At 38.9% G+C, this 26,597-nt stretch overlaps 1 protein-coding gene across 3 annotated transcripts in view; it reads left to right on the top strand.

Annotated features, from left to right (window-relative positions):
- The first annotated feature begins 8,813 nt into the window (after positions 1-8,813).
- St18 (ST18 C2H2C-type zinc finger transcription factor) overlaps positions 8,814-26,597 on the top strand; it is a 104,361-nt gene continuing 86,577 nt past the window's right edge. For 2 of the 3 annotated variants that reach the window (XM_074068530.1, XM_074068529.1), the window contains exons 1-2: positions 8,814-8,952; positions 18,746-18,776. In XM_074068530.1, coding sequence (XP_073924631.1) covers positions 8,847-8,952; positions 18,746-18,776 — 137 coding nt within the window. In that variant the 5' untranslated portion in view covers positions 8,814-8,846. Of the gene's footprint in view, positions 8,953-16,415; positions 16,471-18,745; positions 18,777-26,597 lie in introns of all 3 variants that reach the window. The other variant, XM_074068531.1, reaches the window with a different exon arrangement.

Below are 26,597 nucleotides of genomic sequence, written 5' to 3'. Positions count from 1 at the left end.
CTTTTTTTTTTTTTTATTTAAAGACTGTCATTGATAATTCACTTTCCCTCTCAGGTGTGTCCCTAAAAAGGTTCTCAAATGTACTTATATACAAAAGGGCTCAAATCTAAAAAGCATCTTCTGATAATAGTAGACACATGTTTTTCTTGTTGAGAGAGAGTTCTTTCAAATAATATTAGGTCTGACTATTGAAGATGGTACTACCCCAACCCATATTCTGAGAGTTTGTGAGTTACTTGAAAGGATTGCTTTGTACAGTTAATAAGCTGTGGATAATTGCCATTTGATTAAGTTTTCTCTTTTTTTTTTTCTTTGCATGTTTTCTCCAATGATGCTTCACCTCTGTAGCAATGGGAACACTCCAGTTCAAATGCAATAGCTGTTAAGGGAGGTAAGTGAAACCTATTTAAAAATAAACTTTCCCTCCAATGAAAAGTAATCTCCATCCTTCCTTTTTTTCTCTCTTTTCTTCAATCTCTAGCTTTTAATCAATGTCCTTCAAAAACCTGTTAAGGAACTTGATTTTAGAGGACTAGCAAAAATGCTTGAGTTTGTTCATGTTGGTGTTTTCATGGTAACTTGGGATGGATAGATAGATAGATAGACAGACAGATAGATGGATTAGAGAGACAGAGATAGAGAGAGACAGAGACAGAGATATAGGAGCGACGACCCTCATTTTGATTCCTGACTTAACATGTCGATAATGAGGAGTATTAAAGCATTTAGAATTCCCACAGGTGACGAAAGAATGTGGTGGGCAGGATAATGTCCTCCTGCCACTGTCCCCACCCCTGGGGACATTAGGATGGCCACATACTAATCCCTGAAATGTGTGAATTTTTCTTGCATGGCAAAGCAATGCCTTTGAAATGGAAAAGAATACCCTGATTTATTCAGAGGAGGGCCTATCTGAGCCAATGGTCCTTAACAGAAAGGCAGAAGAATGAGTCAGGGAGATTCCATGTGGTAAGGACTCAACCCAACCCACCATTGCCAGCTTTGAAACTGGCCATAGCCAAGGAAAGCAGCGGCCTCTAGAGGCTGGAATAGTTCTCAGTTTACAGACAGCAACAACAGGGAGCTCAGTCCTAAATGGGAAAGGAACTGGATTCTGCCAACCCAAATGAGTGAGGAATGAATTTTCCCCTGGAGCCTCCAAAAAGGCCCTGACCCAATTTTATCATGGTGTGACCATACCACACCTTGGACCTCCAGAATTGTGAGATAACAAGGTTGTGCTATTTGAAGTAACTAAATTTGGTACAGCAGCAATAGGAACTATGAAGAGTAAGTCAACATACACACATTTGACAATATAACTACATATACATATATACATACATATATAGCTATAACAGTGTAAACACACACATATATGTGTACATATATAGCTGACAATATAAATACTATGAAAAATATCCTGTGTTTGAATGAAAAGTAAAATTTCTTGAGAGGCCAAAATTGACAGTCTATAGGAATTGAGATGTTTATTTTGTGGATTCGAATGATGGTTGTTACCAAACAGAGATTTCTATCTTCTACTTTGTGACACTTCTTCCTGCCAGAAATTCCTCACATATTCTTTGTGTAAGCATAGTGGCTGTGTCATGGGAGGTACAAATGAGTGCATATTTTGTTTTGTTAAATTCTGCGGTGAATCTGTGTGTAACTGAGCATAGGTGAGAGGAAGGAAGAAGGAAGCGTTCGGGCCATTTGCAGCAGAGATGGAACCCAGTACTTGAAAGCAGATGGCTGCCTTGTAAATCCTAGTGCTGCCTCTTGCTACCTGTGTGACACAGGATAAGGTAGTGATCTCACTTAACTTTCCTTCCTTCCTCCTTCCCTCCGTCCCTCCCTTCTTCCTTCAGTATTGAGGATTGAACTCAGGGTCTTGTACCACTTAGGCCCACCCCCAGTCCTTTTATTTTTAATTTGTTTTTCAGATAGGATCTCATGCTTTTTCCAAGGCTGGCATCAGACCTAGGTCTTCCTACCTCTCCTTCCTGAATTGATAGAATGACAGGTATGCACCAGTATGCCTGACTTGTTTTTGAGATAGGATCTTGCTAACTTTTATCTGGCCCTGGAACTGCAGTCCTCACATCTCTGCCTCCTAAGTAGCTAGGATAACAAGCTTTCACCACCACACCCAGCTATAGCTTTCCTTTCTTTCTGGGTAAAATTGACAGTCCCTCCCACAGGCATACCTGTGATGGTGAAGCAATATTGAAGAAACATCTCAAAAAAGGAGTGAGTGGAGTATTTATTTAGAAAATACTACGTCACTTCATTGTTGATGAAAAGAATGGGTTAGTTTTGTCTTTCCTCATGGCTAGCACCATTTTTCTTTCTAAATACCAAAGTTGTCAGTTTGGAGTAATGGCTATGGGTTCTTTAAAGTAAAATGTAGATGCCCAACAGTCAGGACATTCTGGCAAAATTTGAGTGGAAAAGGGAGGCGTAAGAAGTAGGGACAGCATAGGGGTGAAATGAGTCAGAGGCCTTCCTAGATAGTCTTCTTTCCAAATCTGGAAAAACAAGACTAACTGTATTTCTAGTTTACATTTGGTTTTATTACCCATAAAAGGATTAATGTACATTGCTGCATTTTTTTCATGTAGATGAGGTAAAAATACACTTTGGAGGAAATCTGACACAAGATGTATCACACTTCATACTTGGTCTTCTTTGCATTTTGGAAACTGATATTTTCATCATAGGGAAAGAAATTGCTGGGCAGGATGTTGTATGCCTGTAATCCCAGAATTCTGGAGGCTGAGGCAGAAAGATGGTGAATTTGAGGCTGGCCTGGGCTACATGGCAAGACCCTGTATCAAAAAAGAAAAAAAAAAGTGAGAGAAACCTGCAAATTCTCCTTAGCTGTCATAGAAACCAAACCAACAAAATCTATAGGCGTCCCAGATGCTGGATGTCTGAAGAGTTTTTTATTAAAATCCAATTAATAAATTATAATCTTAAATATCCGAAAAGGATGTTTGGTTTACTTCGATTCAGTTCAACAATGCACAGAGCACCTACCACAGCCATAAAATTACGTGGCACTGAAAGATCACAAGACAAATTCTCCCTTCGTTGGGCCTACACCAGCCTAGGAAAGATATAACATACATGCTTGAGTAGATATCCGGTGGAGTGAATGTGCCATCAAAACACTTTTGGAAAACAGCACTCTGGAAGATGCGGTCATCTACAACAGGAGTGACAAATCACATTTCAACAAGCAGATCATGCAGTTCTGACCCTGAAGGGAGAAGTTCCTTGGAAAGTTACAAATGAAATCAGCAAATTCGAACCATTTAATTTTAGCTATCTAATTTGACCCTCCAGTATTCTTGACCCTCATATAACTATATAAAACCATGGCTTTAATGCATTGTTTAGCCAAGCCAATCTGACTACTAGTGTCCCATCAGTTGGTCTTTGGGGACATTTATTTACTTTACTCAAAGTTCTCTGAATCTCTCTAGAGATGAGTGTTTCTTCTGGAAGCTTTTCCAGGCTACTCTAAATCTGTGCTCCCACTGTTTCTTCATTTCTTCTGCCTGCTCTGTCCTAACCCTTTCCACATTGGATAAGAATCCACAACTTGGTAGCTTATACTATTGAAGACAAGAGTTGTGTTTTATATACATATTTTATGCTCACTGTCTAACATGGGCGATGTATAGATTGAAACAATAATTAGTAAATTTTCAGGAGAAAGATATTTGCATTAAAAGAAGCTATATTGAATATAGTGAAAATAAAATCCAAGAGTCATTCTGCCAAAATCCCATTCCCCCTGGCCTCAACAATCTAGAATCATGTCATTGTCTTTGTAATTTTCAGTCAATTCTCCCATTCTGTATTTTGTAGTCAGATAATGAAGGTAAATCACTGTATTCTTTTTACCTTAATTCATATTTACAGAATGTGGTGAAGATGTTAATAAAAACCAAATAGTTATTGTTGAGAAAAACCTGAAAAAATTCTAAAGAACCTCTTAAAAATGGATAGAGAAAATGGAAAATATCCAAGGATATCAATGACAACGTATGACAATCTATATAATAAAATAGCTTAAATAGAAAAAAAAATTCCCTTTCCATAATGAAAAGCCTCATTTTGGAATCAACAAGTACTCTTTGAACTCTATTAAAAGTGTTTTGACATTATAAGGTTGTTTAGTATAGATTTACTGAAAATAGCACATTTAGTTGCAACATAAGCCTTGAAGTTAAGTGGTTAGTTTAATAAAACAGAGTTTCCATAGTTACCACAGGAGAACAGAGAATAACTTTTGTTTCTTTGGAAGCCAGGAAGGGGCTTTAAAGAAAAGATTAAGCAAACAGACCCAGGCAGGTTCATTATGGGTGGCTTCACACCTGATTGGCTTTTTAAAAGAAGAAACTCTTGGTGTTACAGGAAATTAAAGTGTTTCCACTAAAATCTACGGCAGCACATTAAGAAGTCTGAATCTTCCCAATTCTCAGGGCATTTCAATGCAGATTCTGAGGAAAAACCAGTTTAGCAAGACATCTCTGTGAGATGTATTTTTGCCAAAGTGCTTTGTTAATAAGCCATGCTGTAAACAAGTGGTTAAAACCACCACCCTACGGACAGTAGGGTATAGCTGTACATGGCAGATCCTGGCATCTTGTTCGAACATTATTAGTCACCATCAGTGTTTCGTTGCCATGCCTGATGGGAGGAGATTGAAATCCATGCCATGAAGAAGTCTTCCTGTGCCAGTGTCATTGTTTTCTCAGTTTAGCATTGAGATGTACTCTCTCTGAGTATTAATGGAGGTCACTGTCACACTGTCCTCTGCTGCATCCAACCCAAGGAGTTCTTTACAGTTGACTGTTGAGAAGCAAAAAGATGTGGTTTCTACAATCTGCCTTCAGCTCGCTAGCCTTTAAAGCAGCTGTGATTAACAGGACTTTTACAAAGTTTCTATGTAGTTACAAGGACAGTTTCAATCTTCTGTCATTTTTTTGCATTAGCTATGATTATGCTTTTACCACAAAAATGCATTTGTTTTAAAGGTAACAATACCGACTGGGAGAATAGCTTATGTTTCATCTATATTTATCAGCACTCACTGTACATTTGTGTCTTCATTACCAGGAAATATTAAGGGACATTGTGCCATCTATTCCTGTTTACAGTTTATTATGCAGAGATAGGAAACACTTAGCATGTAAAATGAATGTAGAAATTATTCCTGGATAGAAACACGGACATTTCCCACTCGTTGGCTCTTTCTCCTCCATCACCGGATCAGAGTGTAATTGTCAGTAATCAGGCCTGCTTGCTGCTGATAAAACCACTCTGAATGCTAGCAGCCTTCTTTGTGTGATGACTCAATTATTCCAGAAGTGCCTCATCAAATCTGCCCCATCAGCTGGGCTAATAAATAAGGAGAAGAAACTGGCCCCCCAAAGCAAATTATAAATCCATTTGCATTAACCATTTCGCTGGTCCATGATCTAGGCAGAAATAAGCATGGCAGATTGTGTTAAGCTTATTTGAATATGTTTATAATGTTTACAGCATGCAACTTTTTTTTTCCCACAAGGTGTTGGAATTATCAGTCATGAATAGCATCTAAATGCAGTTATGTTAATTGCAGCAAGGCTTTAAGTATCTTTGAGGGCTATTTTGTTACTTAAATCAGGTGAAAGTTAAATCATTTTGCAGGGAGAAATATAGGTCTTGCATAAGTTATTGGAATTGCTTCAGAGTTTAAAGAGAAGAGATCTGTGTTTTATTTCACAGCAATTGGAACAAATACAAATATTGTAATGCCTACTTGTGCAAATACAATTATTTTCTGCCTGTCTTAGTGGAAACCAGAAGTTATTTTGAGGCTCTACGTGACTTCAGCAATCTGCAAAGCAAAAACTGCCCATTCTGGGAACAAATCAGAGTTGCTCTAACACTCCATGTACTTAAAAATCCTTGATAGATTCTATAGGCAAAGATTTAAAAAAAAAAAAAAAAACCTAGATAAGCCAGTAAAAACCAACTAAATCCATCAATGGAGATTTAATATGTTGTTTGGCAAGTTTTACTTTATTTTTCTTCATAAATGGCCAGCTGTTCTGCATCATAAGAAGTTTTGCTTAGATTTAAACTTCAGTCATCACTAAGGTAGCAAAAAATGTTAAAGGTAGATGATGACAAGCAATTTGATCACTAATATCAAAGAACTCGCCTTATTGAATATGTAATGAGTTGAAGTCTAAAGCATCCTTCCTAAGATTAAGTGATCCCACTGACCTGCTCTGTGATGGGAGCTGGTTTTCCTACAGAGTACCTCCAGTTTTATCAGAAGCCCTTTCTTCTACTCCTGCTGTGACCTGGCATCTAATTACAGGCTAGTGATAAAAGTAAAGCTTTTGGCCAATAAACAGTATTTTTCTTCACCTAAAACATTTTAAATGAAACTGAATACTTATCTTCATTGGCTCCAGCCAATGAAGCACATTTCCCAATATTAGCTAGGGAGTAAGTAGGAGTCATTTCTACAATACAAATATTATGTGGCAACAGGCTCACAAAAGTTGGTGCATCAAACTTCTAAAAATAGAATCTCTTGCTATGATGGGAAAACTCAGGCTGTAGCTCATTGATTAGAAATTCCAAAGTAAGATTTTTGAAATTGAAGAATTTCAGTTAATTGTGTTTCCAATTAATCATCAAGATTACAAGTGCATATTTTAGGATATATATATATAAATAATAGCATAGTATATTGTGCATATTAGTATGTATGTATAATAGCATATTGTTACACAAAATTTGCCTATAATTTAAATTATCATATTGATTAATATAAAAATAAATCTGGAATATTAGAACTATTAAAAATTTGCCTTATCCTTCAAAAAAATAAAACAGATGAAGAAAACTGCCTTTTCATCATTCTCCCAAATGAACAATCAGTGAATATATTAAAGTTAGAATAGTGATGAAGAGATTAGACCTGTTGGAAGATATATAGAGACAGAACCTCAAAAATACACAAACTAACATAAATATGCTGGTGTTCTTCTGTTTACAAGTTGAGCCAAATCTAAGAGTGGTCCTTAGAGACCACATTGACATTCCAAAGTTCTAAGATGCTCTTCCTGACTGAGACAGAGGGTCTGGCTTCATTGGCAGGCAAACCCCTAAAGGACATTGGTGGTGGGGGTGACCATATTAGTTAGTTCTATTATAAGCCATAATTGCTCTGTATATTTCATTTCAAATTCATTTGCCATTTCACCAAATTTTTCACTTTGAGTTTGGTTTGGAAATGTAAGTCTGTTTATGATTCTCCATTTGGGGGGTACAATTGTGGTGACTATCATATCAGTTTAGGCCACTCATCTCACAAGAATAAGATAATCTGATATATTTCAGGCTTTCCTTTAAATAGCACAGCAGATTCATGACATTGTATGATAGGTTTAGGAAGCTGTCTTTTTCAGAAGTAGGTACTCATACATGAAGCAGCTATAAAGAACTGAGAATATCTAATCATTGCAGAAGGGAGGCAGATGGATGGAATACTCTGTGATGACTTCATGGAGCCAGCAAAGCCATGTCTGGACTCAGACACGCAGCACATTGGGTTCCTGACACCTTGGTTGCCATATGGTTTTCTCTTTTGAGATCACCGTTCCAGAAGAATATGGTCCCAATGCAAACGTGGACATCCCAGCAGGTGGAGCCAGACTAACTCTGTGCAAGTCCTGGGAGCTTGGTCAAGTTTCCAAGTCTTAGGTTAACTGTCTTAACAATGTGCCTTCCCCATGGATATTTTATTAAGTTTTATAAGATGATTGAAGATCATCAGCAAAAACTGACTAAAGAGTGACAATTACTAAAAGTAGAATTTAAAAGTTATCCTCTTAATATAATAGTGCACATGCAGGGGAGACTGGGAACCAATTTCCAGCTTCCAAAGAGCAGGTGGGTGGGGCTGTTAACGGCAGACCCTGGAAGAGCCCGCCTGGAGGCCTCCTGGGTCCCATTTGTATTTTCCTGTGCTTCCACGTCATGGAGCCCCTGTGTCAAATCATATTCCTAAACTTCTCTTTTCTCGGCGCCCTCTGCTGCACTTATCCAGGCTGATCTCAGCTGTGCTGCCTCCACTCTGTCCCCAGGGAGGGGGGAACCACAGCAGATGGGGGTTAGGGCAGAGAGCTGATGCATCTGACAGCAAACGGCCGGGCTGTGGAGTGGAAGTTGTGAATGTCAGGAAGCTCCTTTTCCCTGGAGATCCAACTAACCACTGAAGAAAGTTGAAAATGAGCCCTCTGAGAACCCTATTAAAAGTAGTAAAAAATTGCAATTGTGCCCAGGATGGGCTGCTGTGTGCGTATTGGGATGCTAATGAGTCCAACGTCAGAGAACTCAGAGGCTCCTGCTACTCCCTCATGTGATTCAGCTTTTTATTGGCAATCTTTGAGAAAATAAATGGAAAATATATTGCTAATAAATACATAACGTGATAGGCACTTAGACAAAAGGCGCTACTTTGAGGATTTAGAAAGAGCTTTGTTCACCAGTGACTGCTTCCCGGGATCTTTTGTTTTAGGTTAGTTATGGCAAACAAAGGGGAATAGGCAGGTGGAAAGCTCCAGAACTCTTTCTGAACCAAGGGTGTGGTACAATGGGCCAAAAACATTTGTAGAGGAAAACGTTTTTTCTTTTAAGTTGCAATCAAACATGAACTAAGCATTCCCAAGCTCCTGTGCTCCCCTCTCCCATCTTGTGTCCTGTGACCGTGTTTCCGTCTCTCCCCAGGAGCTAAGGTGGCTGCCTGGAGCTGAGGAAGCATCTGCTTCATGTCTGGTCACAGCCTCCAAGGGACACAGGCATCTATGGTTCAGAGGCCAGCGCTTCACTGCACCGCAGAGGAGGAAAGGCCAGGCCAACAAATCTGCAAGGAAGGTTGGTGGCTTGTGTTTTAAAGTGCCAGAACCGCCAGCTGTCAACGTTCTCCAACGGCGTTGGTATAAATAGGCCCTCTCTGGTTTGTTGGGTGCACTACACTGAATTTCAAAGTTTTCTCTCAAGAGCCAAATGAACTCATGAAACAGACTCTGTTTCCATCCCTGGGGCCAAATAGAGGGGATGCAGCTCTGTGTGTCGTAGCTGGTGGGGAAGCAAATCAAGGACAAATTGTTTCCTTGGGGAAAAAAGTTAAACCATTGGCCAAAAGATTAGGAGCACTTTTCTTTTTCACCGTGCTGGGGTTTGAACTTGGGGCCTCCTCCTTTCTAGGCAGGCACTCTACTACTTGAGCCAGGCTCCCAACCCTTTTTTCCCTTGTTATTTTTTGGATAGAGTCTCACATTTTTGCTCAGGGTGGGCCTTCTCCCTAAGGCTCTGGAGTAGCTGGGATTGCAGAAATGCTCCATCATGCAATCCCAGCTTCTTGACTGAACTGGAGTTGTACTAACTTTTTGCCAAGGCTGGCCTTGAACCACAGTGTTCCTGATCTTTGCCTTCTGAGCAACTGGATTGCAGGTGGGTGCCACCACATCCAACTATCATCGCATTTTATGATGACCTTATTGAAAAGAACTCCAAGTAACAAAAGGATATATTTTGTTATTTGTGGCTTCCTGAATATAGTACATCGCAAATCTTGTCTTAACTTTTTCTTTTGGTGACTAAAAGTAAAAATAACAGCAGGGGGCTGGCAGAGTGGCTCAAGTGATAGAGTGCCTTTCTAGCAAACATGAGACCCTGAGTTCAAACCCCAGTAACACCAAAAAAAAAAAAAAATAGCAATAATTTGCTAGAAATTTAACTCAGCAGTTGAGCACTTACCTAGCATGCATGAGGGCCAGGGTTCGATCCCCAGCACCATAAAAAATAGTAAATAATAACAAAAATAATCATAGGTTTGGGAATATCACTCAATGGTAGACCTGAGTTGAGTCCCCAGCAACGTAATACACTAATAATAGTGTATTATCTACATAGAGTTTGGCACTAAAGATGAAAATGAATTTGGCTTGTCTTTAAAATGTAAAAACCTTTTAGCCAATGATGCTTGATATATTTTTTATTCTTTTTGTAGTGTAGTCCAACCAAATTAAAGGTAAAAAGTGTCAACATAAGGATTATTGCTCACCACAGTGTTTATTATTCCTCTTCTACTTATTGTCTATCCTGGTATGCTGTCCTTATTTTAATTTTCCTCTTAACAGAATGACTTTCAGGATTTTTCACTAAATTGAACAGAGACATTTAGCCACTCTGACTGAGCAGGGCAAACTGAGTTGTCACACAAGTTACCTGGAAAAAGGGAGTGGTATGGCCATGTTTCCTATTTATTAAAATGTAGAGTATACTGGAAGAAAATGGATTCAATCAAAGAATTTGTATAAAGGCTCTCCTTTGCAGCAGTGCTCTCTCTCTCTGAGGATTTACTTTGAAATTTATTGTTTGTACTGAATTTAGAATTGTGATTTTTGTCAGGAACCCAGTCAATTTAATATTTTAAACTACTAAACAGGTGAAGTCCTTTGAGGCTACAAACCTTTTTTGCATATTGATTGGTGTGTGGTGTTTGGTCACATATGTTTGCCCTTAAAGAAAGATTCGTTGTTGAAATATTTTTAAAAATCCAATTTGAATTCATTTGTATTGGAAATTAGTTTGCTTAAGGATTAGGAGAAAATAAGTAAGACATTTTAAAAGCATGATTTTAGAAGCATTTCCAATGACTTCTAGAGTTAATTCCTTCCTTCAAACCCTGAAAAGTAAGGAATGGGGTTGTCCTTGGGACAAATCTGTTTGAAATAATGTATGTGTATATGAAGAAGCTTATTTTCTAACAGCTACATATTCTGCAACAGATGCATCTGAAAATATGAGCAAGAAAAAACATTCCAAGGCCCTTTTATGTGTTACTTGCCCTAAGTTATCTTTAAACAGGGTATATTAAAAAAATGCACACAAAAAGATCCCCTGAAACATAAAACTGGCAATTGCCCCCTAATGTTACAAAGCTGTGACTCTGAGGCCATGGTACGGCAACTAATAGAAATCCTTGGCACACGCTGGCCACCTAAGGGAATAATAGAACTATTTGCTGGAGTCATTTGGCAAAAGGACACAAACATATGGCTTTGGTTTATATTCAGCACTGCCAGTTGTACAAAGTTACAGGAGGAAGTCTCAAACAACAGTGACAGCTCAGAAATCAAAAAGGAGAATCAAAATAAAGCATCCTCTGTATATCACTACCTAAGCTTGTCTTAGGTCTAAGATTTCTTCTCTGGCTGTGCATTTCCCAGTGACTCCAGAAAATTCCCTTTGAAAACCATCTCGCCTGTGGGTGGTGTACGTATCTGTGACCCTCAGAGAACTCTACTTATTCTGATTGTGGCCTGAATTTGCCTCTGCCTCCAGATTTGATATTTACAGGGAATAGGACAGATTAGGAGAGCTATCCTAAACCATAAATTCATGTCTTAGCTTTCTATGCATAATCAAAGACAATATAATAAGAGACATACAGGAGCAGAGAGTTAAAATCAGGACTAGTTGTGCCCCAAATAGAGGGCGAAAAGTTTGGAAAATTATAAGCAAGTCAGCTAGGTAGTATAAGAAAAACATTTTTGTTAAGAGCTTATATTTCTTAAGAAGTTTTCTTTTTGCATGTATTCCTATGCTTTCTGAGAAATCAATAAATCTATAAAAAGAAAATTAGAAAAGTAAAAAGTGTATAAGGAAAGAAAACATACCTGAATGTTCTAGCTTGTCATTACTCTCTGTAAGCCGACATTCTCCTTTATTTCAGGTTTTTTTTTTCTTCTTTTCTTTTTCTTTTTTTTGGTGGTACTGGGGTTTGAACTCAGGGCCTCATGCTTGCTAGGCAGGTGTTCCAGCACTTGATCCACTCCACCAGCCTCCTTTATTATTGCAGCTCATTTCCCCATAAATTTTGCTTGTGTGTCAGGTAAAACATGGTGTAACTTGGGCCGATCCAAAGTTATGTTTAGAACGAACAGAGGCAGCATCATAAAAGGATGGGGACTCAGTGTATGGTCCTCAGGACCTCTCTGGACAAATATCATTCCAATATACTGCCATCATCTAGTTGTCTCATTTTCTGGACTTAGCCTTGTCCACCTTCCTAGGTTTCTTTTCATTGTTTTTAATTCATTTGTGAAAAGAAAGAGTCCACTGAGGATAAAGCATTCCTCATGGAGAGGACCCCAGCAGCTTTTCTCTCCAGCCACAGAACATTCTCTCGCTGTTTATGTGAATTCCTCAGTATTGAAGGGACATCTCACAAGAGTAATGTGACAGAACACAGATAGTCACCTTGCCAGTCCAAACATGCCAGGAGAGGAGTACAATGAACCCGGTTAAGAAAAAAGGTTATTGCAAGTAGAGTGTGTGTGAAGGACTTCTCAAATTAGAAGTCCCTGGAGGAGATACCTAACCAGGCATTGTGTAAGGATTTTCAAAGAATGCCCTCAAAACGTGATCACCCCGACTTTTTCTACAAATAAAATATAGTCTAAGGTTGTTGTACAGAGCTCTGTTGAAAGGAAAAACAAAATTTCAACATTACCAATTTTACCTGATTTTTAAGAAGTGATTATATATTCAATGAAGAGTTGAGTTTTTAAAATTTTTAATTTTTTTATGCCTTAGGGTTGAAATACAATTTTGAGTTAAAAATAAAGTCAAAGGGACCTAAATCTTCCCACATACCAGAAAGTGGTCTGAGTGAATGAAAGCAAAGTTGAATTCATGAGTTCTCTGTCTTGCTCCTTTTATGTCTTCCTTACCCAGAAAAACAATTCTGACTCTGCCTGTTTAGCCCCAAAACAGGTGCACTGGAGTGACATAGAAGAGGTCTGCTTTTGCCCCTGGTACAAGCTCCAGTAAGAAAAGGTGGTAAAGTTCAAGAAATGAGGAAGTCACTTTGTATGCCTCTATATGGCTGTGTTGGTGTACAGAGATGTTAAATAGGAGCTTTCTAAACTCAACTAAATAGTTAGGTTTATTCTATGGTCATATTTCCATTTCTGATTCTTGCAGTCCTTCCTCCAAGTATTGCTTCTTGACATTCTTTATTTCATAAATTGCTTTTTCCTCTTGACATTTCTCCTATTTTTCCTTTCCACAGAGAATTGGAGCATTAAGTCTTTTTAAAAGTTTCCTTGTGGCTTTATTATGAATTAGATAGTGAACAAAAACTTTTGTCTCTCTTCTCAATATAAATATTACACATTGAACCCTTCTTCAAGTAGTTTCAGATCAGGAAAAATAAAAGTGGCAAAGTTTATCTTTATTATTCTGTTGAGAAGTGGATTGTCAAAACCAGCAAGAATCCACTCGAGGAATCTCAAAGAACATCTTCTGTGGTTCTCATCCATAAACTAGAGAATGAGGTATACACAAATCCTAAGAAATCTGGAGAACAGATTTCTAAAAAAATGTTTTGAGAAAAGAAATAACTCCTTAGGTTTTACAAAGTTAACTGCAGTCTCTTCAGTAGTATTAAGGGCCTAAGCACTAAAAGTAATCAAATGTCCTTTTTCAGTGGGGGAAAATATAAAGTTAAAACAACAAGAAGTAGAATTTTAAAAGCTGCATTGCATATTATTTAGGTCATTTTTCTGAATCATACCATAATCATGTGCCCCTGCTATATCTGGAGGAATTAGAAACTGTGACAATCTAGCCCTACCCCAGTTCTCAAGATACACTCGGAGGTAGAAATCACTGCACTTTCGATGACCCATGACCTGAACAAGGTACCCATTTCAATATGAGGTCTTATTTTATGAAAATTAAGTCTATCAGTTGGTAACTTATTAAGGTCCCTGGGCAACCTGGGAATAATTCAAATGAAGAATACTTAGAAATTTCTGTTTCCATGCACAAGGCTGTAGAAAACAAAAACCTGTTTGTTTGCTTGTTTGTTGTGCTGGGGATGGAACTCAGGGCCTCCTATGTGCTGGTCAAGTGCTCCACCCCTGAGCTACATCCCCAGGCCACAAAGACCTTGTTTCTGAATTGAAATGAGTGAAGAGAGAGAACCATCCCATGAACTCTCCACCCCGGAAAGAAAAACACACATGCTTTAGGTTTCCAATATTTTTTATTCCCAAGGAGCCACAAGACACTGAACTTAATAAGTATTGCTCTTCCGGGGGAAGGGCAGAAGGAAGATGCAATAGATGTCTTACACATTACAGCCTTGGTCCATTTCACTACCTTACCTTGGCCCACAGGTTAAGTTGGAAAACAATATTGCAACTAAGTTACCAGTTTTTAAAACGCTTACTTAAGTTGTATATGCTACACCAACAAGAGAACAATAGCTCAACAAAATGCAATTATGAGACCAGCATTCCAAGCACAGTCAAGGGGAAGTCCATGAATATTTATGCATTCCTTCCACGCCTTAATGGGGAGATGACTGCATGGGGGGGGCCACAACACCCAGACCCTTGGATAGCTGATTTGCACAATAGAACTCAGCTTCAAGCTGTTAGAAAGAGGGTTGTATTTAAGTATGTTTCTGAAACTTTTATGTGCGCCTGCTGGCACTCTTGGCAGAATGTGTTTCAGTTTTGGTAAAGAAACTCAGGAAGTTCAACCTTCCCTTGCCTTTTGTGAGATTTTTCAGTGTGGCTGAGGAGAGTTTAAAGCACCCGCGTGGAGGATAATAGACTGATGTCGTGCGGGCTATGTCCCGTGGGAGACGCTTCCTCAGAAATGTCTGATGGGTTTCATCATTTTTACCCTCACATGCTACCGATCTCTCTTAATCTAGTTATTTGTGTGGCACATGGAGGCCGCTTGCATGAGTTGAACCACTTTATATGCAACAGGGATCCTCCCGGGAGGAGGGGATTTCACAATGCAGCGTGCACCATCCTGAGTAAACCAAGCCATTTTAATCTTAGCCAGTGTCACATCTGTCATAAACTCATGTGGTTTTAAAAGAAGGAAAATCGACAGGAAAAAAAAATCACCTCTGTTTTATTGTTGTTTTCTCTTATTGTGTAGTTTTAAAAAATTCATAACAATGAACCATTTTATTTAGACTAAAGCAACTGCTGTTCAGCCAAAGTGGTGAACACTTTTTGTTTGCTAATTTAAAAAGCAGCTCCATGATTGGTATGGTGTTTATTATGAAACAATGACAAAAGAGTTCTGGTGGTTTTAATAGTTTTAGCTCAGGAGAGCTGTCGTTAATTTCGTCTGTAGTGTTGCAGGTGAAAAAAATGCACAATGGATAAATAGTCTACATTGGTTTAACTGAAGATAATATATAGTGTGTTCTGGAGTTGTTTGTCTCAATAGACTATAGTAATCAAAAGTAATGAACCTATTATGTGCAGGACCTTGGAGAGCGTCAAATGGCAGTAAAAGTGTGGCACATAAAAGGTTTATTAAAGGAAATTAAAGTCCATCATTGCCACACCTGCTCCCCTATTATAAGTCTATGGCAGGTCAGTGCCTTCAATCACAACCTAGCCTCAGAGAGCAGAGACACGGCTCCATTACCATGGCAGTCACACTGCCTCAGCTCTTGTCAGGATTTAAGGATGGGAGCCACGGAGTACACCTTCTGCCTGCCTCTGATTTTCAACAAGCAAAACAACTTATTTATATTTAAGAATTCCTTTGGACAATGTGTAGAAGTGAACTAAACTAAGAGATGATTAGAGGATTCTAAAGAAATGAATGGATGTCATCAGGTTATAGTCTCTGCAAACAGAAAGCTTTGAAAATCTTTGCATCCCTTTGATAATTATTTGGTTACACTGACAATATTCAGTAATAATGGGAATTTGATACTGACATATTTCACCTTCTTTATGCATGTGGGTAATTATAATCAGTAGTTTTTCTGGGTTCTGGGAGTAGAGGTAGGTCATTGCTGACAGTCAAAATTTCCAATGATATTTTGTGGTGGCCTTACAAGGGTTTGCCCTCATGTTGCTTTTTTACCCCGGCAATTATTTTTCCTAACTTAGAAGTGATCTAGAAATGTAAAGGAGTTAAGTTTTAGCAAATCAGTCTGAAGTCTTTTGGCTTAGCTTTGAGATTTTGTCCCTTTCACCACCACTGTTGGTGAAAGGGACAAATACACTCCTGTTTGTATCTTTGTAACGCCAGAAGCAGCACTTCTGCAAAGGACATTTACCCTCGTGTCACTGTTCTCTCAGGGTTCCAACATCTCTAGATGTGGCTCTAAAACTAGTGGTATTTGAGGACAGTCACCTTTAGGTCCCTGTAGGGCCAGAATAAGATTCTAGAGTGTGCAAGGCTACTACTCTGTTTTCATAACGACCTTTACAACTTCATGCTTTCATGTTTTAATCAATGCCAACGAATGACCCCAGGACCTTGTGTTCATGTTACAGATGGATGCAGAGGCTGAAGATAAAATGCTATGTACACGTGCTAAAGGAATAGAGGGTGAGTTAGAAAGCAGGTTCCCTGACACCGTGCCCATCACACCATGAAAGATGGAAGTGTCAGTCCTGGTCCCTAGCGTGTAGTCAGGATGATTACAACTTCCTCGGGCCTTCTTTTATTCAAATCAAGCCAGGACACTGGCTCTTGGCATTGAGAGGCAAAATATCATGAATCAGGAGTTGAAGGACTCAGAAAAGGCCAAATGTGTATGATGCTCACTTTTACAGATGCAATCATGAGTAGATTTGAGCACGATGTGAAACAAGGTTCAGCCAGGGAGGAGTGCTTCACGGAGACCTTCCGATTATGACAGTGACCTCTAGTGACCAAGGGAAAAGACCCGATTGTCAGTTTATTGCCAAAGCTGGTTTTGATTTTTATGTTATTCAGTTTAGTGGCTCCCAATCTCTACTTAGTTCAAGTAAAATGATGATGTTTGTTTTTTGACTATCCCTGCTGGGAGTTTCCAGCAGCTCTGCAAAGTAATGTTTGGAAGGTTTAACTTACCGGTTATCCCTCTTTTTGTAACCAACAGATGGTAATGTAATATTGAAATATAAACAGGCCCTTGATGATATAAACAGCTGGAAAACAGGATTGATTGGCAATAACACCCCTTAAGGAAAATAACTTTTATTATAATTAGCTATATTTTTGTGACCCTTAATTCTGAATGGAAAACTGTAGATTTACCATGGCTCTGAAAATGCTCTGGGTGGGTCCCCACTCCACCCTCCTCAGTGTCCTCCTTGTTGGGGATTGCTGAGCCAGGCTGCCACTCTGCACTAGTCTGGAAGGGTTTGGGGTTGACAAAGCTGATCAAGTGAAACAGTTGTGTTCACTATACGTTTATATATGTAATCAGGGTAGATAATTTCTCTTTAATCGAAGTCCAGAATTCCACAATTTTTAACATAGATAAGGATAATTTTTTTTGAGACAGGGTCTCACGTAGTCCAGGCTAGCCTCAAACTCACAATCCTCCTCTCTCTGCCTCCTGAGTGCTGGGATTACAAGTGTGTACCACCACTCCAGGTTCTGGCTGATTTTTTGCTTTTTTTTAAAATTTGAAATGTGAACAATGGTTATCACTCACCATGGTACCCAAAATACAGAAGAATGCTATACACAATATGGGATTTTTCTTTACCCAAATGAAAGTTTTACCATGCATTATTTTCTAGTTTTAGTTTAAATTACTTTGAGAGTAACGACACTCTATATTCTCATATTTATATTTCTGAACCCTGAATTTTTGTGCAGCAAACTTCTCACCAGCTACAAATTTAAGAAAAAGGAGTTTGTTTCATTATTTAGGATAGACTCACACTTGCCATAAATATTGGGATTCTAGAGATATTGTTGGAATCTTATATTTTGATATCTCAAAGCACACTATCATACTTTTTAAATGTGGGTCTTTTACCTTGCAATTCTTTTTGAACTTTGAATTCTTTTGGCATGTTCATATGTAGCCTTAAACAGAGCTCAAGTGTTCTCTAGACAAGAAGTGATTCTTGTGAATCGTGAGTGATTTCGAAGTCACCTGTTGTCTCCCTCCACACGCTGCATGTCCTCTGTATAGTCAGGTACTTAAAAACACGGGATCCTTTAATTCCCAGCATTACAGTCAGAAAAATCAAAGCTTTTTTTTTTTTCTGGTAATTTTCTCATCTTTCGAAGGTTGTTGATATTAACCTATCTGAAGTTTATTCCTCTCTTATATGTAGGAACTGCCTACAATAAAATTTTGGCACCTACCATTTAGTAAAGCCTTACTGGTCTTATTTCAATGCTTGCTTAATATTATTGAATATGTAATCTTGGGGTTGGAGGTGTAGCTCAGTGGTGGAGCACTTGTCTAGCATGCTAAGAGCTCTGGGTTTGATCTCCAGCACTATAAACAACAACAAAAAGTAATGGAATTCTTTTGAATAATTTTCTATTAAAAACAAATCTTATTTAAGTCCTTTTTATTCCTGTAATTTTTCAATGGACCTGTAAATTCAGGTACTCAGAAAGCCCAATCCATGACCACATGGCTCAGGACCATCCAAGTCACTAAACCCAAAGCGAGTCTGGTCTAGGCCCTGTCCATCTGTCCTTTTATCTTCAAAGTACCACTGCAAGAAGAAAAGATCAATCTACCCAGTGAGAAGCCACGTGGGGTCTATTAACTGCTCATGGGTATTATCTCTAAGTGGGAAAAAGTTTCAATCTATCCTTTGGAAAATCATCAGCTGACTGGGCCTTTTTCCTCTGTTTTTGTGAACAGGGCCAATGGATTCTCTAATCCAGGAGCTCAGGTAAGATGTGCTCTGCATGACTCTTCCTCATATTGATTGGGCTTCATCATTAGAATGGTTGGTCTTTTCAGTCTCAGAATCCTTGTTTCAGAATGAGGAATAAGCCAAAGGGTGATTTCACCTCATCTCTGTCTCTGAACACCATGGAGGCAGAGAAAGGGAACAACTGTACTGATAATGGAGCCACAGAACAATTTGATATAATATTCTCATAACAAAACCCAACAACATTTTGCCATAATATGAGTAATTTCCCACTTTTCTTTGTGGACAGTGGGCATCCTCTTTCCACACTTCTTGCGTGGTAGGATTTTGCACTGGGGGTCCATGAACTGAACTATCATCTGTGTACTGATTAGTGGATAACCCAGATCCTAAGCTATCCACTTTTTGCTTTAAATAATTTGATAAGTCCATCACATACCCACATTATTTTTTAACTTGCACATTAGAAGATAAGGTGACAAATAGGTTTTTTGAGCCAGCCCATACTTCTACCTTAGACTCTGTACACTAACACCTCAGACAATATTTTTGAAAGTCCTACTTTATTAGATTTGGCAGAATAATTTCAAATCGATTTTCTTTCATGGAGTTTTTTTTTACCAAGGTATAATTTTTAAAAAGAAAAACAAGAAAACAAAAATACTTAGAAAAAAAAAAGAAAGAAAAGAATCACAGGCTGATGATACATTATCTGTCAGGAACCAGTTGTTCCCCTTACCCATTTTCCAAATGCAAATTCACCATTTAGTCTGCCTTTCAAAAAGCAGCAACAGTCTATATGTGTTCTCAGGGAAAGGTTTAAAAATGGAGGGTGTGTAACGGAGTCTGACCCACTTGCAGTAACAATTTACTTAGCACTAACAAAGCGCTAACAATTTACTTAGCTCTTTTTCCAGACACCTGTGCTAGGTGAGTTTCCAAGCATGAGCTGTCTTGTTGCATATGATTCATTCTGTCCCTGCGTTGCCCACCCATTTAGTGGACACCTGTCTGTTAGAATTCTTGCTGATGCTCTTCTCTGTGGAAGTTTACTGCTAGTGATTCTACAGCCTGCATGGGTTCTCGAGGTCATCATTCAGAATATTGGTGTTTAAACTACTTTGATATAGTACACCCGTACACTGGGCAGGAATGAAGTTTTGAACTGCTTCGTTCATTTAAATTCTTACCTTTTAAGTCTGCTCTTATTTAAAATTCCTGTCCTTTTTTGGCCTGTGGTTAGAAGGGTCAAGAGAAGTTCGAAATGATTGTGCGCCCAAAGTACATAGATGTTTGCAGTAGTTTGGGGTGGGTACCTGGTGGTCTACTCTAGAAACTGCCTGTGATCACATGGCCAGCTCACCTGTGGAAGTAACCACCAATCTTCTCAGGAAGTCAGAGCATTCAGAGGAGAAAAGAGAGCATTTTAGTGAAGTGTCTTGAAGAATAACTTGGAAAGAACAGAGAACTTTTAAGGAATTAATGTGTGTGCATTGACCTAAGGAGAAATATATAATTTGGAGAGAAGAAGGAATTAACAAAAAGAAGCAAATTTGTGGGGAGAATGTTTAATCCAACTTTGTGAAGAAAAAGAAATTACTATTTAATCATATTATTAGCAGTAATCATTATAGTGATTTGTTGAGGTCTTCTGTGCCAGATAGTCAAGTTTTCCTATAGCATTCAATTGCTTCCCCCTTAATCCTCACAATGAGGTAGAATCTATGACTGTCCAATTTCCAGAGAAATAAAGTGAGCACATATGAGGCTGTGCAACTACTAAGTAATCCAAACTTCTGGCTCCCAAGGCAGATTCTCCTCAGTCTCTTCTCTCACCCATAGTTAGCACTGTGTGGATGGAAATCATTCCTGGTCTACACCCTCAAGCAGCCAGATTTCCAAAGTTCCACATTTTAGCCCTTCTGATTTATCTTTCAACAGCCTCATTTTCTAAAGCTTAAACAGAGGCTAAATCTTATTTTTAAATTATAATATTTCTTATTCTCCTAATTCTCTAAAAATCATTTTTGTGGAACATTCCATTTTCGCTAATTTGTTAAAGTAACTCAGAAAGAAGGTAATAATGACTAGGATAGCCTACAAATTCTCCTGTTTTCTTTAATAAGATCCAGCTTATAGAAATTATAACTGATCATTGTAAATTTTATAATTACTTGTTTATTTGTGATGATCACTATTAATTTAATGCTTTGGCTTCATAGGTGTCAAGCTGTTCTTAAGTGGCTTAAGTTAACCCAGACATACACCCTGTTTCTCATTCTTATACATCTTGGGAAGAAAGAAATGATTTATATTTTTAATGTTTTTTTAATTTGGGGACAACTTTTGTGTAGCTTTATCCCATTCCCTACCCTTGCTCTTCCAATTTACTCCCCTGGTTTGTTGATTCAGAATTATAGCCAGGTGCCTGAATTCTGGTATCCCAAGGAAATGTGGCATATTTTTCCCAGGGTAAAAGTTATAACTATTTTGTGGAGAATATTGGCAACCTTATTTAGTCCTTCTTTTTAGAATGCATTGGACATGTTATTGCTTCCAGAGAGACTACTTACAAAAATACCAATACAAATGAAGCTAATTTAAATATATTGTATATCGTTCATGGCACTAATAAAAATTGATACTGACATTCTCATCTTCTTATTATACTCTATGTCAGCTACTATCATCACCATTAAAAAAGCAATTTATAACCACAGGCCCACCTTTCATCACATTCCTTATTAGCATATCCAGTCTTTCTGTCACACGTCCAGGTTACAGGTGGAGTTGGGAAAGCTCTCTGCGTCTTTCTAAATCACAGTCATTGCATTATCTCTGCCCTGCTCTTCTATTACTGTTATCCTTAATCTGAGCCTCAGACTATTTCATCTACTAATATTGGTAATTGGCCCGTGCATTGGTAAAGTGTTTTACACCAGTCTAGCCTCCTTCCTCTAATTAGGAAAATAAATTCTCGCTTCTGAAATAGCTGGCCTATGTGATTCCTTACAGAGAAAAATTGATTCAAAGCTTTGAAGTATATTACAGTCAAACCCCACAATCCTTTGTGGTTTACTGCTCCTTACCAAATTTTGTTGGCTTAACTTTTGCAATGAAAATTTAAATTTTGTTGTCTCTATTTCATTTCATCTTTTAGTTCATTTAAAAGCCCACCATTTTGCATTTTCTTATAAGTTTTTAGCTGCTAAGTATTTATGAGTTCTCTAATCAATAAGTTTTAGATATAATGATCATGTTTCATTGGTATGTGGAAATTGTGAGATTTATGGATTTTGATGACTTTCTCTGTTTTCTTCTATCATATTTCATACTCTGGTATTTTTATCAGTTAAATATTTTCTTTTAATTCTTTTTATTTATTTATTTATTTTTGTGTGTGTGGTACTGGGGCTTGAACTCAGGGCCTATACCTTGAGCCAGCCCACCAGCCCTTTTTTGTGAAGGGTGTTTTTCAAGATAAGGTCTTGTGAACTATTTGCCCGGGGTTGTGTTCGAACCACAATCCTCCTGATCTCTGCTGCCTGAATAGCCAGGATTATAGTTGTGAGCCACCAGCACCTGGCTTCTTTTAATTCTTAATAGTTTATTGGAATTTCCTTTTTAGGGACTAATGTTCCCTCTATATGATTTTATTGGAATTGATTGCACAAAGATTTCTGGAGATAACTAAAGAAAAATGAACAGAAACTTTTTTCTAATAGTGAATATTCCATCAATACATTATTCAGGCTTATTAAATCAACAATTTAATCACAAATTTGGGTAAAAGAACGGGGGAACTATTTCCTTCTGTTACTCTCACTCACATATACAGGGCTCAGTGCACACTTTGGATATTTATTGGCGTATCTACTATATCAATGTTAGCAATATATCTTTCTTAATATGGCCAATGTATAAATTAGAACCCAAGAAACCCACCCTTTAAAAAAACCTCCTTTTTATTTCCTTTCTTTTTTTTTTATTTTTTTATTTTTTTTTCTTTTATTATTCATATGTGCATACAAGGCTTGGTTCATTTCTCCCCCCTGCCCCCACCCCCTCCCTTACCACCCACTCCACCCCCTCCCACTCCCCCCACCTCAATACCCAGCAGAAACTATTTTGCCCTTATCTCTAATTTTGTTGTAGAGAGAGTATAAGCAATAATAGGAAGGAACAAGGGGTTTTGCTGGTTGAGATAAGGATAGCTATACAGGGCATTGACTCACATTGATTTCCTGTGCGTGGGTGTTACCTTCTAGGTTAATTCTTTTTGATCTCACCTTTTCTCTAGTTCCTGGTCCCCTTTTCCTATTGGCCTCAGTTGCTTTAAGGAATCTGCTTTAGTTTCTCTGCATTAAGGACAACAAATGCTAGCTAGCTTTTTAGGTGTCTTACCTATCCTCACCCCTCCCTTGTGTGCTCTTGCTTTTATCATGTGCTCATAGTCCAATCCCCTTGTTGTGTTTGCCCTTGATCTAATGTCCACATATTATTTCCTTTCTTATAGAACACTTCACTCATTGATTTTAAGATGCTTCTACCCTGATAAGCACAGAGAGTAAGCATGACACAACTTCCCTGGAAAGCTTCAGTTGGTGTCAGGACTCCAAGTCACATGCCTCTTCAAGCCTCACTGTTACCCAGGGTCACAGGCTGACCAACCATGAATGCCGCTCTTCTAAATTACAACTGTGTCATCAGCTTCTTTGATTGTCATTTTCACTTCCTCCTCAAGGTGGCTTTTAGGAAACCTGGGTTTTCAGCCCACCTCCTTGTCCACAACTTGGGTAACAGTGAGGCTTGGGGTCAGCATTTGACATGGAGTCCTGACACCAACTGAAACATTCCAGGGAAGTTGTGTTGTGCTTACACTGTTGTACTTACCAGGAAAGAAAAGCATCTTAAAATCGATCAGTGATGTTTTCTACAAGAAAGATCAATGAGTATGAGATGCTGTCGTGTATTTATGTGCCTGCCTGGCCTCTGTGGCATTTAACATCACATGTGCTGTTGAGTGGACCCTCCCTCTGTAGGTAGGTGTTGCTTGAGTTGCTGGAACGATGTGCATATGTCTAATTGGATCCACACAACAAGCTTGTAAGGCAGTCAGGACAAAGGACAGCTGCCTCTAGCAGGTGAGCTGAGTCCTGGAAAGTGACATGCTTTATGCATGGTCTGACTGAGAATCAAGGGAGCCCGAGGCAGGACATGGACCACTGTGTGTCCCACCCCTGCTTCATCTCCTGCATCCATGCCATGCTGTCCACTCTCACTGAGGGCTCAGTATTCCATGTAATTGTTCACATTTTGGGGGCATATTCATTTTAACATTGTCAATAAATTTTTCAAGTCAAGTTGAAACATACCTGACCTACATCCATGTTCTTTTCTTTTTGAGGGTGTGACGAGATGGGGACTGGGCATTGACCCCAGAGCTTCAAGCTTGCTAGGCAAGAACTCCACCACTTGAGCCACACCCCAGCCCTTTGGTTTGTAGTTTTTACTTTCAAGATAGGGTATCACTAACTTTGCCCAGGTTGGCCTCAGGCTCATGGTTCTCTACCTCCACCTTCCATAGTTGGAGTTACACATGTGTGTCCCAACACCCAGCTCTACTACGTTTCCTTTATTCCATGTGCTGTCAATTATAGAGTGGCCACCATCTAACTTATTTTCCATAACTTAACTATGTGATTTCAAGCCTATGTGAAAATACCCAGAAAGGACAAAATATCTGTCCCTTTCATTACTCATTTGTTTCCTCTAAAGCACCTCTCCCAGGTGACGAGTTCTCAAGGGCTTTGTATTTCTGATTTTGCAGCATGGGTGAGAGAGTCTCTTAACTCCACTAAGGGTCATAGCTAACTGTGGAATCCTGGTCCTTCTAGCACCCTGAACTCAGAAGACTGAGTGGCCTTGTTTTATCTGCTTTGCACACACAGGTATACATTGGTTTTCAGTGTCCATGGGTTCCAGATCCTCTATTCAGCCAACTGTGGATGGAATTTTTTTTCTAGAGATTCTATCTGTACCAAACATGTACAGACTCTGTTTGCTTGTCATTATTCCCTATTCAATCCAACAACTGTTTATATAGACATAGTCTACATATTTAATTATACAGGAGGAGGTACATAGGTTCCATGTAAAATTCTCTATCATTTTATATAAGGGACCTCAGCATCAGATTTGGGTACCTGAAAGGGGTCTTGTGATTACATGGGAATTACCCAGCTTAACTTTATATGTTCTACTTCAAATCATAACATTTCTATTTCCAGAAAATACTATGGGGCTAATAAGTAAATGCCCATAGAGTTAAGAGACTCCCAAACAAAATAAGAACAAGAAAATGTGCCTGTACAGCTATCCTTATCTCAACTAGCAAAAACACTTTGCCTTTCTTACAATTGCTTATGTCTACTCCTCAACAAAATTGGAGAAAAGGGCAGAACAGGTTCTGCCTGGAAGTGAGAGTGGTAGGGAGGAGAAGGAGGGAGCAGGGGCAGGGGGAGAAATGGTCCAAACAATGTATGCACGTATGAATATATGAATAAAAAAAAGAAAAGGAAAATGTTAAAAAAAAAACAGAAGAAGAAAGTATGCCTTTTCTTTACCAGGCACTTTCCAGGCAAGTGCTTTCCAGGCAAGTGCTTTACCAGCTGAACCACAGCCCCAGCCCTTTTCCCTTTAGTTATTTTCTGGACAGGATCTTGCACTTTCTCCCAGGGCTGGCCTTGGACCTCGATATTCCTACCTAAGGATTCCTACTAGGGTCCTGCCCTTATAGCTGGGACCACAGGTGTGCACCATCACATCCAGTTTATTGATTGAGATGAGGTCTCACTGACTTTTAGCCCAGGTTGTCCTAGAACCACCATCCTCTCCATTTCTGCCTCCCAAGTGGCTTGTATTACAGGCATCAGCCACTACAGTCATACTTTATTTTCTTTACCTTTTTATCCTCCATGCTCAAATATTAGTATAAGGATGTTGGTGGCCTCTGTCAAGCAACGAGTTGTAGAAGATGAGAGCGGAAGGCACTACACTCTGGAGCTCAGGACCACAGAGAGATGACACATCTGCAGGATGCACTTACTTGCTCCCTGAAGACCTATTTGCACTGTGCTTTGAGATTTTAAGAGCTTTCCTCCAGAGACAATGTTTTCATCCACTTAGCTTTCATCTTTCTTATAAATTTTTTACATGGCAGATTTTGCCACTCCTGACCAAGGAATGCATGTAAGTTTCAATATTTACCCAGTCAGTGCTCCTTCTGCACTAGCATAGTGGTTACTATTGCAGTGGACACATAATTAATGGTGCCAGTGGTAATGCCAGAGAACTGTGGAACAGCATCCCTAGAAGTCATACAGGCGGTGGCACAGGGAAAGAAGTCATTTCCAACTTGGGGCTCAAAGGTGACCTTTGAGCTGTGTCTCAGAGTAGCAAGCAGCAGCAGATACCTGGGAAATTATTAGAAATGTAGACTCTCAGGTTCCACTGCAGACCTATGCACCTACCTTTTAGCAAGATCTGTAAGAAACTGATGTGCATGTTAAAAGTTTGCCTCAGGGACCATAAGTTAGGCTACTGCACTCACTTGGCAAAGCTCTTTTCTTCACTGCTGTTGTTCAGAGGTGGAGGTTGGTAAAAATGTTAAGTCTGGGTGTCTGAAATTATCTTCAAGCCAGGTATGTTGGTACATGCCTATAATCCTAGCTACTTGGGAGGTAGAGATAGGAGAATTGTGATTTAAGAGCAGCCTGGGCAAAAACAGTTAGCAAGACCCTATCTCAAAAAAAATAAGCTGGGTGTGGTGGAGCA

This window comes from Castor canadensis, chromosome 3, assembly GCF_047511655.1.
Source record: "Castor canadensis chromosome 3, mCasCan1.hap1v2, whole genome shotgun sequence".
NCBI classification, from domain to species: Eukaryota; Metazoa; Chordata; class Mammalia; order Rodentia; family Castoridae; genus Castor; species Castor canadensis.
The sequence above is the reverse complement of the archived record's forward strand: the minus strand, read 5'-3'. Positions and strand labels throughout refer to the sequence as shown.